This window comes from Anabas testudineus, chromosome 5 (assembly GCF_900324465.2).
Source record: "Anabas testudineus chromosome 5, fAnaTes1.2, whole genome shotgun sequence".
Classification (NCBI taxonomy): Eukaryota; Metazoa; Chordata; class Actinopteri; order Anabantiformes; family Anabantidae; genus Anabas; species Anabas testudineus.
Window position 1 is genome coordinate 2426952 of NC_046614.1, and position 22720 is coordinate 2449671.

Genomic DNA, 22720 nt, shown 5'->3' on the forward strand with positions numbered 1-22720 from the left:
ACTCCATTTCAGTCTCCTCTTTAGCAGTTCAAATACATGCTCTTCAGGGTGTAAGTCTGGAGACTAACTTGGTCAGTCTAACACGTTCCACATTTGGCAGTTTGGTTGTATCTTTCTTTAAATTGGCAAACATTTCCAATAGTTCGGTGAAGATTCTCAATCTTCTAGGTGAAGATATCTGGAAGTTGACTCATGGCAACTGGACTTCCTTCTTGTTAGGTGAAAATGTTTCGCTACTCATCTAATTAGCCTCTTTTGTCTGACTGAAGAAACTAAAAAAAAAAAAAATACTATACAGCAACGTAGCTTGAATGTTAAATGTCCTCTATCATGGAAAGCATATGGTGTCACTCACAAATAAATCTGTATTTCTCTATTGACGAACATTGGTTCCATTATACAAATACTATACAGGTCCATTTACATTTAACATTTATGACTTCATCTGTGTGCTCTGTCCCTGGTGAGACAATGTCTCGGGCGTAACGTAAAGTATCTAGCTTTTGGTTTCTTGCACAGCTGCAATAATAATGCATGCTCTTCTGAAGAAAGATGAAGAGAAAAGATGTGAGTATGGGGTGCAGTATCTTCTGGGTTTTTTTCTAGGTACTCCGGCTTCTTCCCACTGTCCAAAGATTAGGTTAAACATAGGTTAATTGCTGACTCTAAATTGTCCATAGGTGTAAATGTGCGAATGTCTATCTGTCTCTATGTCAGCCCTGTGACAGATTGGTGACTTGTCCAGGGTTTACCCTGCCTCTCACCCAGCGACAGCTGGGATAGGCTCCAGCACTCCTGCTTAAGAGGACAAGCGGTTAGTATATTGGATGCATGGAGGGGAGAGTAGAGGGAGGTGGTAGATGGGACGTCCCTAATGCCTCCCATTGAAGTGTGGTGTGTATCCTGAGTATACATAAGAGATCATGTCGATAAAAAAATATATTTCACCTTCCTTAAAAAGATTTGTTTAATGTAAGGTTTATTTATGTAGCACCTTTCAGGCACATATGCAACTCATACTGTTTTACAATAGCATTGCAACATATTATCTTACATATTATTGTCGTCTATGACCACAATGGCAGACATTTCTGTCTTCAAGAAGGCAGCCTTGACATCTTGTGCCACACAATTTCCACTCTAATTAGTGACTCTAACAACAAAGACTTGACTGTGTACCTTCATTTAAAGGACAAAGGACACTCATTTGAAGACATTGGTGTATACATTTTGCACAGAGAAGACAAGTGTTTGAGAGAGGCGTGGGGGAAGCTTTGCATGTGCAAATAAACCCCCCCTCACTCAACAGAGGTGGAGGCCTTAGACATAACCTGTCTTCAATTTATCATGCATCCCCAGGAAAATCAAGCCCAGTTCACACATCCACCAGGTTGACCACGCCTAACAACCCACTTAAGGAGATTAGAGGGGTTGGCAGAGGTGTGACTATTACATCTACTCATACTATTAATTAATTAACCTAATAAGCCTCAGGCCAGGGGTGGAGTGAAACCAAAGCATAAAATGGAGCATAAATCTGCTATCTTCAGACTGAAGAAGCTACTTGGATGAGTAATGAAACAATTCGACTAAACAAGAAGGAAGTCCAGTTGCAAAGAATAATTTTCCAGATAACTTTACCTGGATGACTGTGAATCTTCACAGACATAAACTCACACAGATGATGGGGTGGGACAACCATTCAGATGTAACCTTAATAACAGTCAAAGTGTAAATGCTTAACAACCCCATAGGTGCCACGTTCCTCTTTGTACTCCTTGCCAGAACTACATCATCTCTACAGAGAACAGTGCTCTGTATTATATCTTATAATTCAGTGTAGGGTTGTGAACCCATACAGGGCAAGCTTATATCCAGACAGCTCACCAGAGATACAATAACCTATAAAAAATAAATTATAGTGTACCGCTATTACTGCAACTAAAATGGCATTGATGTCTGTTAGCTGTTAGGAACAAGTGTTTACCTGAGAACAATAAAGCAACTGGCTTTAATACCACATTTGCCAAAAATCTTAATTTAAGGACCAAGACAAAATTACAATAAAATGAATTTAATAATAATTTAATTTTAATGTTTGTTTTCTACATTTATACTCATGTTTACCAAAAATCACTTAAAGTTGAAAATCTTAAAAATGTAAATTTGATACAATACAAAAAGTGTTCCCCAGTTAAAGCTACAACAACATTAAAATGTATTACAAGATATCAAAAACATATTATGAAAGGTCAAAATATCAATATCAATAATCAGTCAAGAGAAAATGCTGTACTGGAGTTAATGTCATACACACTGATAATTCTCTACTTTTTCTCTTAACCCTTCAGTGAGTTAATACAAACAAAAGCCTACAAAGTATATATCTTAAATACACAATTTTAAATGGTAATAATAATATTAATAAAAAATAATAATGAAAATCCATCCATAATAAAAAAACTTTGCTATTTGCTATTTACTGTAAAAATGGTTGTACTGTAAATATGTATTGTAAAATTTGTAATTCGGAGCATATCAAAAAAAGCAAAACAACAGTAAAATCTGCTATAAAATACACAAAAAAGTGGTTGAATTCATATAAATTACAGGAAGTCATGCTGTTGTGTCTGTGTAGTGGCTCCGATTGGAGAAATCAGGTGTACAACAAAGCTACGCTAAGGTCAGCTATGTGGCACAAACCACTGAAATCATGTTTGCTTCTGTCACTGCATTTTGTTGCTTGTAGTAGTTCAGGAGCTTTCTCCATGATGGACTGCGACTGAGCAACTCTTGGTCTCCTTTAGGAGAGGAGAAACATTTGAGTTATGTATTTTAGCTACAAACATTAGGACCCTTACCTTAAGTTGAACAACAAAGATGAGTTTTGGTATCTCACCAATGATGCACAGTCCCTCCTTGGCCCTGGTGATGCCCACATTTATCTGGTTTGGATCACCTACAAAGCCCACATGTTTGGACAACCACCCCTTGTCTGGGTCACTCTCAATCTCTTCCTTTGGCAGAGAGCACACTGTAGATATGATGACGTAACGCCATTCGCTTCCTAGAAGATACAAATGCTGTATGTCACATGTTGAGACATCAATTTTACACCCACGAAACCCAATGTACTGCCTCAGTATCATCTGAGATGCACATTCAGAAAAAATTGTCCATGTGAAGTGATCAATTACACAAGTTACTTAAATATCTCCTGTTTGTACGACTCACACAATTACATTTCAAAGTGAAAAATAATTTTTAATTTCAGTACATTAATTTGTATTTACCATTTTATAGATTATGAATATACTTTCACAATGTGACATGTGGCCATTAAACACAATGTTGCCAGACAGAAAGTACAGTAGCTAGACCCACCTCCTTTCAGAACAATTAGAATATGTAGTTTTACTTGTTACGTTTCTGCTGCAGTGTGGCTACTTTAATTTCAGCAAAAGATTTGAGTAGCAGAGAGATGCACTGTTACCTTGACTTTTAGTGATTGTGGTAACAGTGATTTCATCCATTTTCTTCATCTTCAGCTCGTCTTTGATTTCTGACACTTGGGCATTGTAAGGTGACAGAATCACAATACTGTCCTGTTGTACTTTGGCAGTCTTCACAAGCTTTTCAGCAATGTCAATCTGCAAAAGGACCAAACCCAAATGAAAAAATTGAAAGCAAACGTGAATAATGTCACAGAATACAAATTAATGACTAAAAGAACTTCAAGGGTGTGCAATATATTACCACTTTATCTCTCTCTTCATGGTTTGCTTTAGAATTCTCACTGCCCTTGGCTGTGCTGACGACCAGCCTGACGGTCTTTCCTTTGATATCCCCAAAGACGACTGGCATTATCTTTTTTCCAACACGCAGGAGGCTGCTCGGCTGCTCCACCCCAGTCTTCAGCCTACCCTCATAATATTCAATGGATGGGAACTCGCATATGTCCTTATGCTATGACATCAGCCATAGATGTGGATAAAAATGAATACATGAAAAGACTTGGTAGTACAGTTTTGCTAGAATACCTGCTTTCGCAAAAAATAATACAGAAATAACATAACATTAAGCCTGAAAGTATCTGGAGAGTTTTTATGACTTTGCGATCCACCACAATGGATTTGACTATTTTAATAGGTCTTACAAAAATATACAGTGCCTATAAAAAGTAGTACCGCCTTGGATGTTTTATTCTTTTATTTACATTATAAATCAATCATGGTCAATAAACTATAAACTATAAACTACAGGTCAGGAGAAGATTTGTTTTCCAGCAAGACAATGACCCAAAACATACAATGAAAGCTACACAAAAATAGTTTAGTGACAACAAGTTCAATGTTCTGGACCGGTCAAGTCAAAGCCCAGGCCACAATCTGATAGAGAAATTGGTGGAAATATGGTGGTCGGGATAAAATTCCAATGTCCAGATGTGGAAGCTTAACTGAGACCTATCCACACAGACCCATACTGTGATTCCAGCCAAAGGTGCATATACTCAATACTGACCTGAAGGGGGTGAATATTAATGCAAACACTGATTTCACCTTATGTATTTTTATTTAATTGACATTACTTTGTAGAAACCTGTTTTCACTTTGACATTAATGAGGTATTTTTCTCTCAAAGTCTCCAACATTTATTGACCATGATTGATTTATAATGTCAATAAAAGGATAAAACATCCAAGGGGGTGAATAACTTATATTGCCACTGTAGCATTTACCATTTAGTAATTACAGCCATGACTCTATTTTCCCAATTTTAATTTTATTTTAAATTAATTTATCCTTTTTCTCTGTTCACTCAGTCTGGTACTTTCCATTCCATTTTCTAGCTGCTGACTTGTACATATAGATTAATTTTGTCATAGATGATCTCTTATTTTTTTAAACAGATTTTTATCCACTGTAATCACATTTCATTACTCTATGTAATGTAATCAATTACAATAAAAATCACATAACCATAACTGTGTTTCTTCTGATTAACCTTACTGTAACATGTCTTAAACAACATTTCCTAATCAGCTTTCTATCTATCCTCCATCTCCGCCTACTGCTTGTTTCATGGTGCTGATCTTGATCTTCTCCTTTTTCTTCCTCCTTTGATGGTGATGGCTCATGTACCTTCTTTCATAGTGTTCTTCTTTTATCTATAGATGCTTTGCCACATTCAGTTGCTGCTTGTTTGTGGGGCTTTCCGACTTCAGTTTTGTCTATAGTTAACTGAAAAGTTGCTCTGTTGGGTTGAGATCAGATGATTGACTAGGCCTTAAGGACGGGGAAGAATATAACATTTTTTGCTTTCAAAAAGTGTGATTTGCTTTCACAGTATGTTTAGGGTCATTAGCCATCTGAACTGGGAAGTGGTATCCTATCAGTATTGTAGCATTTGGCTGAATGTATGCAGAGAGTATTGCCATATGCACTTTATCTTGCTACTTCTGTCAATAAACAGCAGTGACCTGGTTCCACTGGCCCATGTCATAACACTGCCACATGATGAGGTTGCTTTGGATCATGACCTGTTCCCTCCGTAGACAATACTTTTGTCTTCCCATCATTCTTGTACAATTTAATATTGGTTTGTGGTTTAAACAGTGGTTTGCACACTGTTGTAAACACACATGGATGTATTTACATCCATGAAAGTAACACCTACCTTTTCCAGAGTTATATTAACTGATATTGATGTTGTGAAGGGTTTTTTCTTCATCTCTGCAACTCTGCAATCATCATGTGGTCTTCCAGTCAATCCAATGTTACTAAGTTTACCAGCACTTTTATTCTTTTTGAAAATGTACCAAGCTGTTCATTTAGCAACACCTTTGCTATGTCTCTTATAGGTTAATCTTGTTTTGAGTAAGATCTCCTAGGACTTCATATTGGTAGCTCTAGTCAAACAGCTGCCAAATGCCAACTCAATATCTTATATGACTTCAGACATTTTCTCTGCTTCATTTGTGTTAAAGTAACAGGTAAATGGACTGCATTATTTTGTAAAACCTCTTAAAATAAAAGCTGAAAATCTACATCTCAATCACATCACATTTGTTTGATTTCATATTCATTGTAGTGGTAGATATAGGTAAAATCATAAAAACTCTACCATGATCCTGATATTGCTGGGCCTAACTCTAAACAAATGTTAAACACTGACCACTAGAAATGTACATCCAATTGGTGTATGTTTAGTTTTCTCACCATTCTGTATTGCGTGTCCAGCATCACTGATCTTTTTTCATGGATTGTAAAGTAGCGCTCAAACAGTGACTTGGCCATCCCCAGCCTCCTCACATGCTCATTCTTCACAATGGGACGTAACTGTTTGTGGTCGCCAATCAAAACAACCTGAAAGTGATATTGTAAAATATTACAATTAATATCTCTTATAATTAGAGTGACTAATCCCATCCCAACTAGACTCCTCAAGGATGTCTTACCTTTGATCAGCACGTCCATATTAGATCAGATCAATCTGTCTTTACAAATAGGCTACGTACCACAGGCTTTTAAGGTTTCTGTAGTCAAGCCCCTACGCAAAAAGCCTATCTGTGACTAGGGGGCAAGCGAATATAGCCCATTCCAATCGGCCTTTATCTCTAAAATCCTTAAAAAGATAGTTATAAGCATTACTACCACCTACGTAGCATAACTTGTATAAGATTTCCAGTCAGGATTTAGAGTACATCATAGTACGAAACAGCACTGTGAAAGGTCACTATGAAGTCTTCTATTGCACAACAATGGTCTACTCTCTATACTCGTCTTGTTAGATCTTAGTGCTGCATTCGACACTATAGATCACAACATTTTATTACACAGACTGGAACATGTCATTGGAATCAAAGGAACAGCACTAGAGTGGTTTAAATCGTATCTATCGGATAGATTTCAGTTTGTACACGTTAATGATGAGTCTTCCATGCACAGCAAAGTCAGCTATGGAGTTCCACAGGGATCTGTGCTTGGACCGATTCTTTTCACGTTATATATGTCCCCTTTAGGCAATATTATTAGGAAACACTCTATAAATTTCCATTGTTATGCAGATGATACCCAGCTATATTTATCTATGAAACCAGGAGAAACTAATCAATTAGTCAAACTTCAGGAATGCTTAAAAGACATAAAGGCCTGGATGACCTCCAATTTCCTTCTCCTAAATCCGGACAAGACAGAGGTTATACTGTTTGGGCCTAAAAATCTCAGAGACACTATGTCTAAACACATTCTCACCATTGATGACTTAGTTCTGGCCTCAAGTAATACTGTAAGAAACCTCGGAGTTATCTTTGATCAGGATATCTCCTTCACTTCATACATAAAAGAAATCTCTAGAACTGCCTTTTTTCACCTAAGAAACATTGCTAAAATTAGGAGCATCCTGTCCCAAAGTGATGCTGAAAAACTAGTCCATGCATTTGTTACTTCCAGGCTGGACTATTGTAATTCATTATTAATAGGATGTCCCAATAACTCATTAAAGAGCCTCCAGTTAATCCAAAATGCTGCAGCCAGAGTTCTGACTGGAATTAGCAAGAGAGATCATATTTCTCCAACGTTAGCTTCTCTCCATTGGCTCCCTGTTAAATCCAGAATTGAATTTAAAATTCTTCTCCTAACTTATAAATCCCTTAATAATCAGGCTCCATCTTATCTTAAAGACCTCATAGTTCCTTATCTTCCAAGCAGAACTCTCCGTTCTCAGACTGCAGGTTTACTTGTGGTTCCTAGAGTTTCCAAATGTAGAATGGGAGGCAGAGCCTTTAGCTACCAAGCCCCTCTCCTGTGGAACCAGCTCCCAGTTCAGGTTCGGGAGGCAGACACCGTCTCTACATTTAAGACTAGACTTAAAACTTTCCTTTTTTATAAAGCTTATAGTTAGAGATGGATCAGGTGACTCTGAACCATCTCTTAGTTATGCTGATATAGGTTATTCTGCTGGGGGACCTCTACTGATAAACTGAGCTCCTCTCCTCTCTCCTTTCTCCTGTATCAATGCAAATGCCACCATTGCATGTCATTAACTTTGTGTCTTCTCTCTCTTTTAGTTGTGTTTCCTCCTCTCTGTCTCCCTCTCTCTGTACTTTTCTGCAGGTATCCTCGGCCTGGAGCTGTACATCTCCAGAATCCAGTTCATCTGCCCAATGTTCTTGATGCTTGTTGTTGTCTTTATTGCCTGCTGTTCTTTTCTCTCTTCTCTTTACACTCACCCCAACCGGTCGAGGCAGATGGCCGCCCACTATGAGCCTGGTTCTGCTGGAGGTTTCTTCCTCTAAAGGGAGTTTTTCCTCTCCACTGTTGCCTAAAGCTTGCTCAAATGGGATTGTTGGGTTTTCTCTATACTTTTTTGTATAAATATTTTCTGTAAGGTCTTAAACCTTACACTGTAAAGTGCCTTGAGATAACTTCTGTTGTAAATTGGCGCTATACAAATAAAATTGAATTGAATTGAATTGAATTGAACTAACACCATTTGGTAATTACTATGAAATTCAATTCTACAAACTCTAGGAATTTAAAGACAGCAATGAAAAAATATAGCTGTTTAGCTGACATCCAGCACTTCGAGAACAGCTGTGTCCAAAAATGAAAAGCTTGAATCTGCAGGGGGCATGCAAATGCTCAAAAATCTTTGTTTGATCTAATTAAACTTTTCCTTGTGTGAGTTTTTATCTATTTTATAAACTAACTCATATTATATTATATTTTTCTCCACCAACTGCACCTTATTCTATTCTATTCTATTTTATTCTATTTTTATAAGAATTACTTTATTTTGTATTGTATACTTGTACATACTTAGATTTAGACTTATAGTACCACCACTCCTAGGCTGCAACAATTTCGTTGTATTCTGTACAGTGACAATGAAGGCTTCTGATTCTGATTCTGAAAAAAACTTAGACAAAGCTACCTAATACTCCCTGTTGTCCTGTTCTTGCTAATAGGTTCTCAATGACTAGGCTGTCACTTTCACCCACTGCACTGCACAACATACTCTTCTGTGTCACTATAAATAATCCTACATGAATCATCATCAGATCTGGAGAAGCATGTGATACGGCTGTAGACATGGTCCACACAGATCTGAAACTTTCATGTACTGAACAGCAGGCATGTAATACCCTCTTCTTGTGTTTCTGAAAGGTGTCATCTGGTTGATATCAACCTCATGCTGCTTTTGTACCCTTGTTATCTTTTGCTCCTCATTGGTACATGTGTGAGTCTTCGAATGAGGAATCTCAGATAAATCTCAAAGAATATTTTCTTTTTTCAGTTGCATGGGATTGTCTATTATGAGATCCTTGGCATGATCCCAGTTTTTATTATTAATCGTTTTAATAATGTCTTTCCATATTTTTAGAGACTACAGTTTGGAATGCAAATGCTAAAAAACTCAATGTTTTGGTTATGTTATACAGATTTTCTTATATAGTGGAGAATATTGTTGGGGCTATTAGAGGCCAAATTAGGAGATCTTATTGTGGAGAAGGTGGGACAGTAATGTTTGTGTCATTACGTGAAAAGCACACCTTTTCTGGCTTGTTGCAGACCAAAGGAATCAGGGCCTGGGGTTCAGTGGCCATCGCACATTCATCAATGAGGATCTGCCGTGCACTAACTGTCATAGTCAAACTCGGGGTGGAAGACTGTGTGCACGTGCACAGTATGATGTCATGCCGTTCAAGCTCGTACTTCCGAGCTTTTCCAAGAAGGCTTTTGTATCTAGGAGGAAAAAAAAAATTTGTTGTTAATGACAGTCAAATTTGAACTACTGCATTAAGATGACTTTCTACTGTTTTTCTTTTAAATTTTATATGAAATTTGACATGCATTTGTTATGCAAACCAACATGAAAAAATGCTTACAAATGACAACAAATTGCACATTTCACACTTGTATTTTATCTAGCATTGCAAAAATATCTTAAGTGTTTCCAAGTTTTGGTTTCACCAGTGAGAAAGAAGGGATAGGTTAGACACTACTTGTGCACACACTGTAACTAGCTCTTCCTGAACATCCTATCATAACCTCATTTCTTTCTCTTTCAATGGAAACAATGACCAAATGAACAAAGAAAACTCATATACTGGAAATCTTGTCTGCAAAACTGCAAAAAGTACAATTATGGAGCTATAGTGACTCTTCCATTTGTCCATAACTTCACATCCTCTATGAACATTTCCTGGCATTTTCATTCATTTGTAAAAATAGTGAAGTCCCTCTGAACTTACTGTTCCTCCTCTTGAGAAGTCAGCTCTTCTCCTTTGTTCTCATGTGCAAGCTTAATGCGTTGGTCAAAATCTCTTATTTCCCTTGAATAAGGATTTTTGTCCATTCTCATGCGATGGTGCAAAGTAATACTCCTAAAACCATGTAAAAAATGCCAGTGTTCATAAATAATAAAAAATAAGAACTATTTGTCATCAAATACTTATTACTACTGTACTTGAGTTCTGGTTTGGAACGATCTGGAAGACGTGTCCTCCGGGAAAATGGAAGGGTACAGCCTGGAAAAGGGTAATCAAGCATCTCCACTTGTTGGCTGTAGACTCTCAGGGGATTTAGCATGTCCTCAAACCTCAACAGGTACTCTGTGTGATAAAAGTAAAAAAAAACAAAAAAAAAACACAACACATAGCATAAAATGAGTTATAGTAACAAAAAGAAATGCATATAAAGTTCAGTAGAGACATAAAGTAACTTGCCTGCAACAACATCAACAGATTTGTTGGATGGACCGCAGTAAAGAATAACTTGTTTCTTGTTCTCATCATTTGGGTCATCAAACTTCCTTTGGTTCTTTGAGTTGAGTTCAAGGAAGCAGTACACTATGTACACACCAACTACTGTCTTCCCAGTTCCTAGGAAATGGATGAGATAATGGTCTAAGCCTGTGCAGAAAATATGAAGCATCAGGGTCTACAAGATCTTTCTCTTACCAGGTGGTCCCTGAATAAGTGTGAAGGCATTATTTAGAGCTTTAGCCACAGCAAGATGCTGACTCTGGTTGAGGTCTGGCAGTATATTTGGTAGCTGTTTTCTTATGATGTTTGGCCTTGCTTTTACTGCAAAGAGAAAATGTAAGTCATTATTATTCTCACAAGCAAAGGAAAAACAATTTAATTAAATTTTAAGACAAAATAAACAGTAATGTAGAATGCATGTTTTGTGTTTCAATTTTAAATCTGAATGTCATTAACCTGTGATCAAAATATTCTGTACCTTTCAGTTTACTGTTGACTATTGGACCTACCCTCTTTTGGAATTCGTTTTCCAAGTGCTATAGCCTTGACAAGATCACATGCAGATGTAATTCTGACCACAGCATTTTCTTTCCGGCTGAATTAGATAGAAAATGTTAGTTATGTCAGTCAACTTTACTTTCAATGTAATTTCAAGAAAATGTGACATGAAAAGTATCTATAAGCAGCATAGGATCAAACTGAAACACATTTGAACTTACATGTCAGGCAGAAGCTTTGGGATTATTTCAACAGTGAAACGGGTGTTTTTCTGAAAAACACACTCAGGTATGTTCTTCATCGGCAGATGATTGATACAGAATTCCACTTTACTGTTTTGAGAGTTTTTCTCTTTTATCACACTCCGTGTGATACCATGAGCTACCCATGTGAACTCTCTTGGGTCCACCAGTGCAGAATGTTCCAGAGTTGAAGCCAACTTTAGACCTCTTTTTCGGATGCACAGTAGACATTTTGAAAAGTTACTTTCCATGGCCCATTCTTTAATCCATGCCTGAGGTAAGACAAAGCTTCCTGATACTCTGTCTTCCTGTTCTTGAATGAAGTTTACCATTAGGTTCTCAATGACTATGCTATCGCTTTCACCCACTGCACTAGCAGCAGATTCCATCTCGCACAATGGTTTCCAGATCCGGACATACTCTTCTGTGTCACTATAAAAAATCCTTGATGGATCATCTGCAGATCTGGAGAAGCATGTGATAGGGCTGTGGACATGGTCCACACAGATCTCAAACTTTGTTGTAATGTGCACTAACTGAACAGCCGGCATGTAATACCCTCTTTTTATCTCTGATGTCATTTGTATCTGAAGGGTATCACCTGGTTGCAGTCGGAGGTTTATATCAACCTCATGCTCCTTTTGTACCTTTGTTATCTTTTGCTCCTCATTGGTACATGTGTGAGTCTTGAAATGAGGAATCTCAGATGAATCCGGAAGAATATTTTGTTTCTCCAGTTGCATGGGATTAGAGTCCATTATGAGAGCCTTTGCATGATCCCAGTTTTCTTTATGAACTGCTGTAATTATGTCTTTCCATATTTTTAGTGGAAGCTCAACACAGGGACCACAGTCTGGCAGCATCTTCAAGTCTTTGTGAATTTGCATGGTGTCAGCTGAGTAGACCCACCTTTTCCATCGAAGAATAATGCAGTGATTTGTTTCATCATTATATGGTTGGTCATCTAACTGTAGATCTTTGTACATAATTGATAAACTCTCTGCAAATATGTTTTTGTTAAAAGGAAACGACACTGTAAAACTCTCTGTGTCTGGATCTGCACTAACTACAAAGGCTAGCTTTGAAACACTTTGTTTTTCCATGCTCACTGCATAAGACAACTGCTCAGCCTTTTGTTCATACTCCTTGGCATCCTTGAGGTTGTTCTCAAAAACATTGCACAAAGTTGTAATCTCTGTCTGATTGTACTGGACGTGCCTGTTACATATGACAGAGTGCAGAAGTCTCTGCAAGATGAGGTCCATGTAGCGCCGTATTGGTGAGGTTGCTTGTGTGTAAGACTTGACATTCAGAGAATAATGCCCTACCTTTGCTTTGGGGGAGGAATTTGAACAAATAACGTAAGCTTTACTACAGCACCTTCTGAACTGATCGATGACTGGCTGGAGCAGAGGGTGGATGTCGTCTGCAGCGACCAGGTCCACCACTGCATCTTTATCATTTTTTTTAGTAGCAGACTGGATATCATCCCACACTTTTGTGAGTATTCGGAAGTTTCCACAGTTTTGAACTTGTTCATCAAGGTCAACTTTGCACTGCACATGAAAAGACAGTGGAGAAAATTCTTTCCATTTTTCCTTGAATACTTCTACCTTTTCAGGATCTGGTTTGTCCTGACAGCGTAGGGGTGTGCAGTTCCAAGTTTTTTCTGAATCAATCAAAGTCTCCGATGCAAGATGGTTGAATAACACGCTCAGCTCTTCAATCATTAGATGGGCTTTTCGCTTTCCAGGCAGTCTGTCAGCATCAGTTTGAGAATAAGCCCAATCTACAAGTCTAATCTTCCTTTGCGTTTTTGCAAAACAATAAACCACTGCGACACAGTCTTCTATGGTCTTAAATTGAGGTCTGTTTCCATATCTTTCACATATCATGTCCTCTGCCTCTTCATATGACAGTTGCTTGTTAGATCTGATCAGTGAAAGCTGGAATGTAGGCTTTTCAGTGATCTTATGTGTTTGCTTGTCTACTTTGAACTTTAATGAAATCACCCTGCGATCTTGTCCTTCCAGAAGACTAAAGCACCCAGTGCTCAAGTCTTTATGGAACATATGACGAGGGTTTTCCCTACTGCAGTAAAATGTAGCCCCTTGTTGTTTTGCTTGTTCATCTAATTTAACTCCTGGACTCACAAAGCTGGCCACATCTGCAATATGGACTCCCAGTTCATATTGGTTTCCAGTTTCACTGACACTGATGGCATCATCCAAATCCTTTGCTCCTACTGGATCAACCGTGAAAGTGATTACCTTACGCATGTCTTGTCTGTGTTTCCCATCTTCATCTACCACTGAGAAACCCACATCTGGAATACATGTATTGGGTGCAACTTTAAATTCTTCATTTAAGATCCTCAGACCATCATTCAATGATGTTCCGACTGGGATAATATCTATGACCTTCCCCAATGGAAGAAAACAGTCTTTTCTCCATCCAATCACTTGCACCTTAAATACATAGTTCTGTCTGAGCTTTTCATCAAGACGTTCATATGCTGCGATTGTCCAGACTCCATAACTTTGCTCCCATATTGGAAGGAAGTTACGTTTTTTCTTGCTGATCAGTATGCGTATCTTGGGCGCTGTTTTTGTAATAGGTGTCACTGTTCGTTTCACGAAGGTGTCCTCTGTATGTTGTGGTTTGCTGTGATCCTCATCCTCAAGCAGGCAAGCAAGTACACGGGCAGATTCAGCTTTCTTGGTGATGCTGACTACCTTTGCTTTTTGCAGGACCACTTCGTCTCCAGTGAAGGCTTGACCCAGGTTTCTCTGTCCATTAATGCCTATGCGTATGGTTGGGTTATTAAATGGTATGACATAACCCCTGTTATATGACTCCCTGAACAACTTTCCTTGATTGTACATCTCTGGTTCTTTTTTACATAACTCTGCAAGCTCTGGGTCAACTTCAGTGATACCATTTGTAGGTCTTGGCTCATGGTGATCGAAGTCTTCAAATTCCAAACTGTCTCCATGAAAACTATGTTCTGTTTTTAGCTGTTCATACTCATCTTTCAACTCTTGAAGAATTGCATCTCTGAGCGTGCTTCTCTCATCCACATGTTCAGACATTTGAAACCTTGCAGTTTCCATAACATCTTTTTCAAAGAAATCTTTGGTGAAATGTTTGGGAGCTACACTGTTGTTGCTGATGCAGTGGTTTATGTAGCTCTTCCAGATTCCTGAGCACTTTCCAAAGCAACTTAGAGCAGCAGCATCTCCAACTACAACCACCTGAGATTGAGCTCTGGTCATTGCAGTGTTTAAGACGCGGGCATCATTGAACAGCTCCAGGCCAGACCGGTGAGATGTTTTCAGGCTGTCACGTGTTTGTACAGTTGTTATTATGACTGCTCTGAACTGTTTTCCTGTTGATAAATGAGGACAACCTTTATTATGTAAAATGACAATAATATTTAGCTATAATAAATGTATGTAATTGTAATGTAATGTTAGCTAAGTGTGTAGCTTGCCATTTTTATATTTAAAATAACGGGATGTTTATGCAAGTGTTCTAAAAGTGACATTCATTTACCTTGCACATTTGCAAGACTCTCAACATGGACTTTGCCCAGGCCTGTTCCTGAAAGCGCACTCCTAATTATCCAAATCTATGAACCATGAAAAAAGTTTCAGTTTATTCAAAAAATATAATTATGTATTAAGAAATCTTTGCTGCGTGGTTGATGTAATTAGTTTTCCTTACCTGAGATCCCTCTGATAAGACACAGATGGAGCTTTGGTCCTTGTGCCCCCAGCTTGATGGCCAGAGATTGATAATTTCTTTTACTGCCTTAGTTACTTCGTCAGCCTCTTGTTTGTTATACCACGACATAGACAGAAAGTCCAAGACACACTCTCCTCTAACATGATGAAACCTAAGGGCATGATCATTTGCTGGAGCTGCAATATTTCCACTTGCTTTGATAACATCATTCTTACCGACGTAGAAATAGGTGGACACAAACTCCACGATTTCTTTGGTTGAACGATAGTTTTCACTGAAAATGATTCTACTGTTCTGGGCAGCATAACACTTTTGTTCTTGATAGTAGTGGAAAAGGCGATTAAGGAGTGTGTGATTTGAACGATGGTGATCATCTACTGAGAAAAGCTTTGGCCCCATTTGCATGTGATCTCCAGCTAAAACAACTCTGGTATTTGGCCCAGCAAGACCAAGGGCAATCAAGGCTTCACATTCTAGCATCTGAGAGGCTTCATCAATTAGAATGTGGGTGAAGTATCCCTCTGGGAGCTGCAGGTCATGAAAATATCTAGCCATTGTTGTTGTAGTTATAACTATTTTGTGGCCGTCTAGAGTGGCTTTTGTAGGTAATAGAAAATGTTTTCTATCTTCTGAAAGCAAGCAATACTTCAACGTAATCTGATCTGTGGCCAACAAAGCAGTCCCATGTTTGTTTGCTTTTATGCGAATTGGCATAATTTCATTGTTTTGTTTGTCGATGAATGGGTGGAAATGATCTCTGACATACAGATCCGCAGAACTGAAAGAAAACAAAAATAACAAGGACATATTTACATATTGGTGTGGTTGTACTTGGTGTACTTTTAAATAACAGTGCAGCATATAGCTAAGAGCTTAGTCCATCCTAAGCATTGGAAAACGGAGTTTATGTCTATATTAATCTTTAAAAACATCAGTTTCTCAAAGTTTCCGTATGTATGTATATATGTTGTATTTATTACCTGTTGGTGTGGGTGCAAATAAGCACTTTGTTGTCAGGCTGCTTTGAAAGTTCTCTGGCTGCTGTAGCAAGAGTGAATGTTTTCCCAGTTCCAAACGGTCCATAAATGAGGAGTGGTGCCACAAAATTTTTTATGGAGGAAGTCCCTGTGATAAAGTCAATTGCTGACTGCTGCTTTGCATTCAGGTTCTTATACTGGATGTTACTCACAGGAACTCCACAGTTTTTAAGATCTGGCAGCAATCTCTTTGTATCAGGAAGCAGGTCTACAGCCTTGTGCATGGTGCAGAAGTTGTGGCGGTTCTGCTGGAACTGGACCTCCATTTGATATGACTGATTGTTTTTCAGTGCAAGATCAGAGCAACATTGTTTGGATAGTTGCAAATACATTTTGTTATCACTTGTTTTGTCTTGAAGGATGGTGGCTTCATAGACTTTAGAGCTTTGACCACTTGCAGATAAAGGAGCTATCAGACCAGACTGGATGCTTCGTTTTAGTACCAGTCCTTCAGGGGTGTCTGGTGTGAGATTACAAGGTATTGAGACAGAGCAGAATAGTTCTCCACGAGGAGCCTTCATCATGCCAAACTGTATGCTATTCAGTGTATCCAGTGTTTTGATTTTTCCACAAACATTTAGTCTAAAGTCAAAAAGAGTAAAAAAAAAGCTTAGGCTTGCCTTTGCAAAAGTATGCATATTCCAAAGATCAGAAAACAAAAATGATACAGGTAAGCATATTTACCTTGAAATAACCAGGTCCTCAGCACGCTCCTCATTGTACAGGAAGTGGTGCATTCTGTCTTTGTAGTTTTCAGAATTTAGTGGTGTTTGACTGTTGTGGGAGGTTTTATATAAAAAGCTTATCTGTGGAGGCTTGTACTCCCTTAACAGCTCTTCTTGTTGTTCTGTCCTGTACGTACATGGTATGATAACCCTGTTCCCTCGATGCCAACGCTCAGCACTGTGAGAGGTGGCTGCGTAGCTCACAGTTGGTTGTTCAATGTCATCCATTGCAAGCTGGCCTACCCTTACCCTTAGTTTTCTTAAGAGCACTGGTCTCATGTCAAAATCTAGCACTAACCACTGTTCATACAGGCCTGGGTTGATGGGTGTAAAAGACACAGTGATGTCATAGGTTACGTCATCCCTTTGAAGGTTTTCCCCTGAAGAGTAGATGCAAGGTTCTGAAGTGCTATCATCAAGGGTGAATGAAGCTCCTGGTTCTTGCTTTAGCAGCGCCACATGCATAAGCCGCATCTGTACATAACACACCATAATGAAAAGCTAACATTATGGGAAATGAATTAAAACTTGAAGATGATGGTGTGTCAACACTACACTGACATTTATAGGGGTATGATATCATTATATAATAGGAGATATGATAGTAGTAGTTAGGCTCACAATGCTGCGAACAATGCTTTTTGTTATTGGGCTTAAATCCAGCCAAACCAAGTGTTTTCTCATTCTACCTGTTACCTAGCTGACATCTGCTGCATGTTGTGCATGTATTATTTGTTTTGCCTTCCATCCTTTCTCAGGTCATTTGGAACATATGTCCTCTGGCTGTCTCCCACACTGTCCCAGGCCTCTAAACCTGCTTATGGACTACTGTACTATAGAAACCTTTTTTTTTTTTTTTTTTACAGAAAATCAGCTCTTTCTAAGTGTTTGCATTGAAACCAATTTTGTGCTGTCTGCCTGCCTTCAAACAGTCCACATACATGTGAACATGCACATGTTTAACCCATGCAAACTACAATACATGACGGCAATCTTTGGCAGAAAGGGAAAATAAAAGTACTCTGTTATTTGTTGTACAGTCCCCTCCTAAGGTATTGGAACACGAAGGCCAATTAGTGTTTAGTGTTAGTGCTGTATACTGAAGACTTTGCTTAGGACACCAGCAGCTTCATTATTTATCAAGACGTGCAACTTTCACATGGGCTATGCCCATGTCTATAATGTAATTAATAGATATATGAGTAAAAATAATCTGATACAAAAGATGCCATGTTCTATATAGTTTGATGATGGCAACCAAATTATGAAATATGTATGGAACTATGTAATAAACAAAATGTGCTAAACAACCCACAATATATTTTTTGAACTTCTTCAAATTGTTGGAAAACAACTTAACGGAACACCAAGCCTGTGCAATGCTGACATGAAAGAAAAGGTTTACTTTGAAGAAATGAAAATGTGAAACATATTTTGGGTTATTTAATAATTTTTTTGTTAATTACATAATTCTATATTTTTTCTGACATAACTCAAGTGTCTTTAGTATTAATGTTCAAGATAACACAATGTTGAAAATAGTCAAAATAAAGAAACACCACTGAAAGAGAAGGTGCTGTCTTCATTACACACACAAACAACTAAGGCAAGTAGCGACAGCAACCAACTATTCTCTTGCCAGGCTGTACAGAAGCTTCTCCTATTTAAAGATAAATAAATGAGGCCCCAGGGTAATAAAACAAACACTTCAAATGACAGACCTCTGGCCAGTAAGTTATGCATCAACATCTCCATCTTATTCTAAAATAAAATAAAAATCTTACCTCTGTTTCAACATGGAAGTTCCATTTCAGTTTTGCATTGATCTGTTCACATTTCAGAGTTAAATCTTCATCACATGAGATGGTGACATCATCAACATGTTCAGATATCTGTTCAGCATTGGAGACAGTGAATTAAGATACTGTGATGTAGAATGGTGAATAAGCTAAGAATAAACTGATTCAATTACAAATATTTAAATATACAGGTGAACTCACAATCTGTCTTTCTTACAAATTAGAAGTGAATTATTTGTTATCTAGTTTTAATATGCCTGTACCTGAGAAAATGTAGCCCTAGAATCTAATTCTTTTTCTAAATGCAATAAAGTACTAACAAACAACAAAAACAACAAAACACTTTAGAGTGCTATTATCAAATTTCAAATTTGAAACGCAAATTAAATAATACCCAGAGGTTAGTGTCCCTGGTTAATATACTCATATTGTGCTCTTAGTGCGTATATTTGACTGCACCACAGTTTATTCTTTAAGGGAATTGTAATGTTTGCTGTGACCTGGAGAAAGGATTTGTATGAAATAATGGAGCTATTCACAGAATAAGAAACTGATAACACTAATGATTAGGTTACTCACAATGTGCACTTCATTACTACTCCTTTTGTATTCCTCCAGGAGCCTTTCATTGTAAGACATGAGACCCTGGGTTTCAATATTGTGTTTGATCTCCTGCTCTTCTGAAGCTTGCATCATCCAGTCCTGCAGTTCTTCCACAGAATGAGCTTTTGGGCAGTTGATGCCATACTCGCATGTTTGTGGTCTAGGGTGAAATGTCAATTTTATGTCAATCAAACTGATACTTTAGACTAGTAAAATAAAAAAGAAAAAGACATCAAATTTCATTCTCACAAGATTTACACTTTCTTTGGCCTATTTCTGGAGCTATTCTTGGAGATCTATAAAGTTAGCAAACAAAATCCTAACTTAATGCAGTTCAACATCTAATTTTCTCTCACCTCATCATAAAAGCATAAGGAAGCAGTGTTGTTTTTACCTCTCGCACAGCCAAAACTCAGCTCTGCGGTTGTGTGGAGGCTGTCGACCCCTCCACTTAGTGGTGGTGTCCTCAGACAGTAAGTGGGCATGCTCTAAAGAGGAGCAGTGCTTGTAGAAGCTCTCTGGTGAGGACAGGGCCAGGTAGCAAACTTTGCAGTACATGGTGACCTGCCTGTGCTCTGTGTGCCCCTGCTGACTCAGCTGAAGGAGATGAGGCCGGACGGAGAGACCGCTGTGCTCGGCTTTCCACACTGCCATCTCCACCTCACTCTGGGCGGACTGGCAGTGGCCTGGCCCATGCCAGCAGGGTTTCCCTTGCCTGACATGACTGCAGTACTTGAACTGACAGTTTTGTAAAAGAGGGCGTACCTGACTGTAGATGTGCTTTCTGCTATTCTCTGATAGGTAATGAACTAAGACTGGGTTCCAAGTGTGTGCTGCATCTGCTGAACAAGTGTCATTCCACTTTTTGGTTGTTAATTTTTGTGGGCGCTCATGAAAGCAGTCTTTACATAACTCGATGAATTCACCTGAAAACTGTTGGAGTATGTTTTCAGCTGCTCTTTCTGGTGTTAACACAAGAGCCTCAGACTGAGATACAAGTCTGATCAACTCATCTGTATCTATTTTACTGTCTCTAATATAGTTCCATACAGCAGCCTCCTCAATGCTTTTGGCGTAAGTGCACCCCTGCCCGTGCTTTGTACATCCAGAGCCCTCAACGAAGAAGTCACATACTTGGTAAAGGACATTTCGACCAAAGTTTCCAAAGCTGGGCCGCTCAGAAATTGGCCTCCATTCATCAGATACTTTGGCTTTGGCTAAAAGTAGATTTCCTCTGCACTTGTGACTAACGGACTGAACAGTGTATGTTATTTCCTTGTCCTTTGTGGAGCACAGATCACATACAGCCTTCAAATCTAGTGCTGCCAAGAGGCCATCTAAAGGTTTAGTATTGCTAGACTGATCAGGTCCTCTCTCAGACTGAGCTATAAGATTACAGAGAAACACGTGGTCTAATTTGTGATGCTTTACAAAGTTCCACACTGCAGCTTCCTCATCACTTCTGGCAAAGGTGCATCGGTTCTTGTGATATGTGCAACCAAAGTTCTCCACAAAGTGGTAACACACCATATAGTGACTTGGCTTTGGAAATGTAGGCCGCCTAGAAACAGGTCTCCATATACTGCCACCTTTGGCTCTGCATAGCAGGAGATTGTGGGCGCACACGTGTTGGACTGACCTTAATTTATAGGTAATTTCTTTCTCCTTGACAGAGCATTGGTTGCATGCAAGCTTGAGGTCATGTGTTGACATGAGTTGAGCAAGTCTGGACTCACTATCTGACATTGTGATATGTTCATAATGCTAAAGTCAGCAAATGAATGAAGAATGTGTAATAGTAGGCCCTGCAGAATGACTTCAGACCTTTAGCAGTTCAGCTGCTGTTTTCTGGCTGAAGTTGATCAATAGACACAACTTTAGTCACAGGTCTGATGAATTAAAGCACAGAGGAATGTCCAACAACATTAGGTTGAATTAACTTCTAATTATCTACGATAAAAACTGAATACAGAGAAAAGTCCAGTTGTGCTTAAATTGATCTGAAAAGGAAAAAAGGAGAGAAAATAGCACAATGAGAAAATGTGCTTAATATATCCAAATCAGAAAAACAATCACAATAGTTTTTAACAAGTATGTTTTGCATAATCTGTTTTATATGCATAATAGTTTGAGGAGTTTGATATTTCAGATGAGACTGTGTGTTAGTTTACAGATACTGGCACACAGTGCACACGTCTGTACACTCCAGATATTATGAAGGGTTCAACTTATCTCAGTACAGCCTGGACTGGCATTAGATCTCAGGGTGAAGATTAGTGTTAAATTAAATTATATTATATTAAATTCTAAATTAAATGATTCCCACTGCATGTTGTCATTCTAATGTAAAGTTGTTGCTATTGAACTATAGTCAAACATGGCAGCTGACTTGACTCCCCAAAATGAAAGTCCTGTTTGTTTTTTCTTTTTGAAGCCGATCAGCACCATGAGCAGCAGAGCCCGCATGAGACCTCCAGGAGGTGGCGCAGTTGCGCATTTTAAATGCAAAACCAGCTGCGACCGCAAAATGCATCTGTTTAGCGTCGCCTGATTAAACACAGTCAGGCGCCCGTGTTCAGTGGTTCAGTGTCATCCCGTTGATCTCAGCTAATATTGATTACTACTACTATTAAGCTACAAACAACAACTACTACCACTAACAACAACAACGGCAATAATAATGATAATAATAATAATAATAATAATTATAATAATAACAATGATAATAATAATAATGATGATAATAATAATAATAATAATAATAATAGTAGTTCATTACCGTCAGATGGGCTGCTCTCCATAAAGGCTGCATTAGGATAAACTGAAGTTGCTAATAACCAGTCGGATGTGATCGTGCAGGATCGTGCAGACTCTCTGTGAAGTTTCCGGGTGGAAAACACAACCTCACCCTGAACTGTCACCGCCTTTATGAGACCTGCTGTTTTTAAGTTTCGTTTCCCACATTTTGCGTCAGTATCCGATTAAAATGACAAGCATGCGCTGTTTATACCGCCCCCCCCCCCCCCCCCCACACACACACACACACACCTCACACACCTCACACACAAACACACATGCACTTATTAAAATAAATACAATCAGCTTCCTCATTTTAACAGCAGCTTCCTTGTGCACCGTCGTTTCTGAAGCATCCTCCATGAAAAGCTTCCGGGTTCCTCCAGTCACCGTTGATCTTTTACTGTCTCTGCTATGAACCTGTAAAAACCTGTGGCTCTAAATGTTGGCTTCTTCGTTCTGGTTGAAATGGCTGAATGTTACTCTGCAAACATCCTGTAACTGC

The 22720-nt window shown here is 38.5% G+C and overlaps 1 protein-coding gene across 1 annotated transcript; it reads right to left on the minus strand.

Moving 5' to 3' along the window:
- Nucleotides 1-2073: 2073 nt before the first annotated feature.
- On the minus strand, nt 2074-22400 carry LOC113151749 (helicase with zinc finger domain 2). Its single transcript, XM_026344669.2, has 20 exons — nt 22199-22400; nt 19814-21419; nt 19396-19579; nt 18802-18909; nt 16977-17491; nt 16236-16874; nt 15235-16033; nt 15064-15139; nt 11488-14896; nt 11278-11363; nt 10964-11089; nt 10730-10885; nt 10471-10615; nt 10256-10387; nt 9554-9746; nt 6219-6365; nt 3757-3966; nt 3494-3650; nt 2900-3067; nt 2074-2801 (listed from the first exon to the last, which is right to left on the minus strand). The coding sequence occupies exons 2-20, from the start codon at nt 21163-21165 to the stop codon at nt 2689-2691; spliced, it is 8715 nt and encodes a 2904-aa protein (XP_026200454.1). The 5' UTR covers nt 21166-21419; nt 22199-22400; the 3' UTR covers nt 2074-2688.
- Between the last annotated feature and the right edge of the window lie 320 nt (nt 22401-22720).

What these genes read in the sequence shown, in the direction of transcription:
- LOC113151749 (XM_026344669.2), bottom strand. Translation starts at nt 21,165, where the DNA reads ATGTCAGATAGTGAGTCCAGACTTGCTCAACTCATGTCAACACATGAC. An exon ending in TCTTATCAGAGGGATCTCAG is followed by an intron (nt 15,140 to 15,234) that starts GTAAGGAAAACT and finishes CATGGTTCATAG; the next exon opens with ATTTGGATAATTAGGAGTGC. An exon ending in CCAAAGCTTCTGCCTGACAT is followed by an intron (nt 11,364 to 11,487) that starts GTAAGTTCAAAT and finishes TATCTAATTCAG; the next exon opens with CCGGAAAGAAAATGCTGTGG.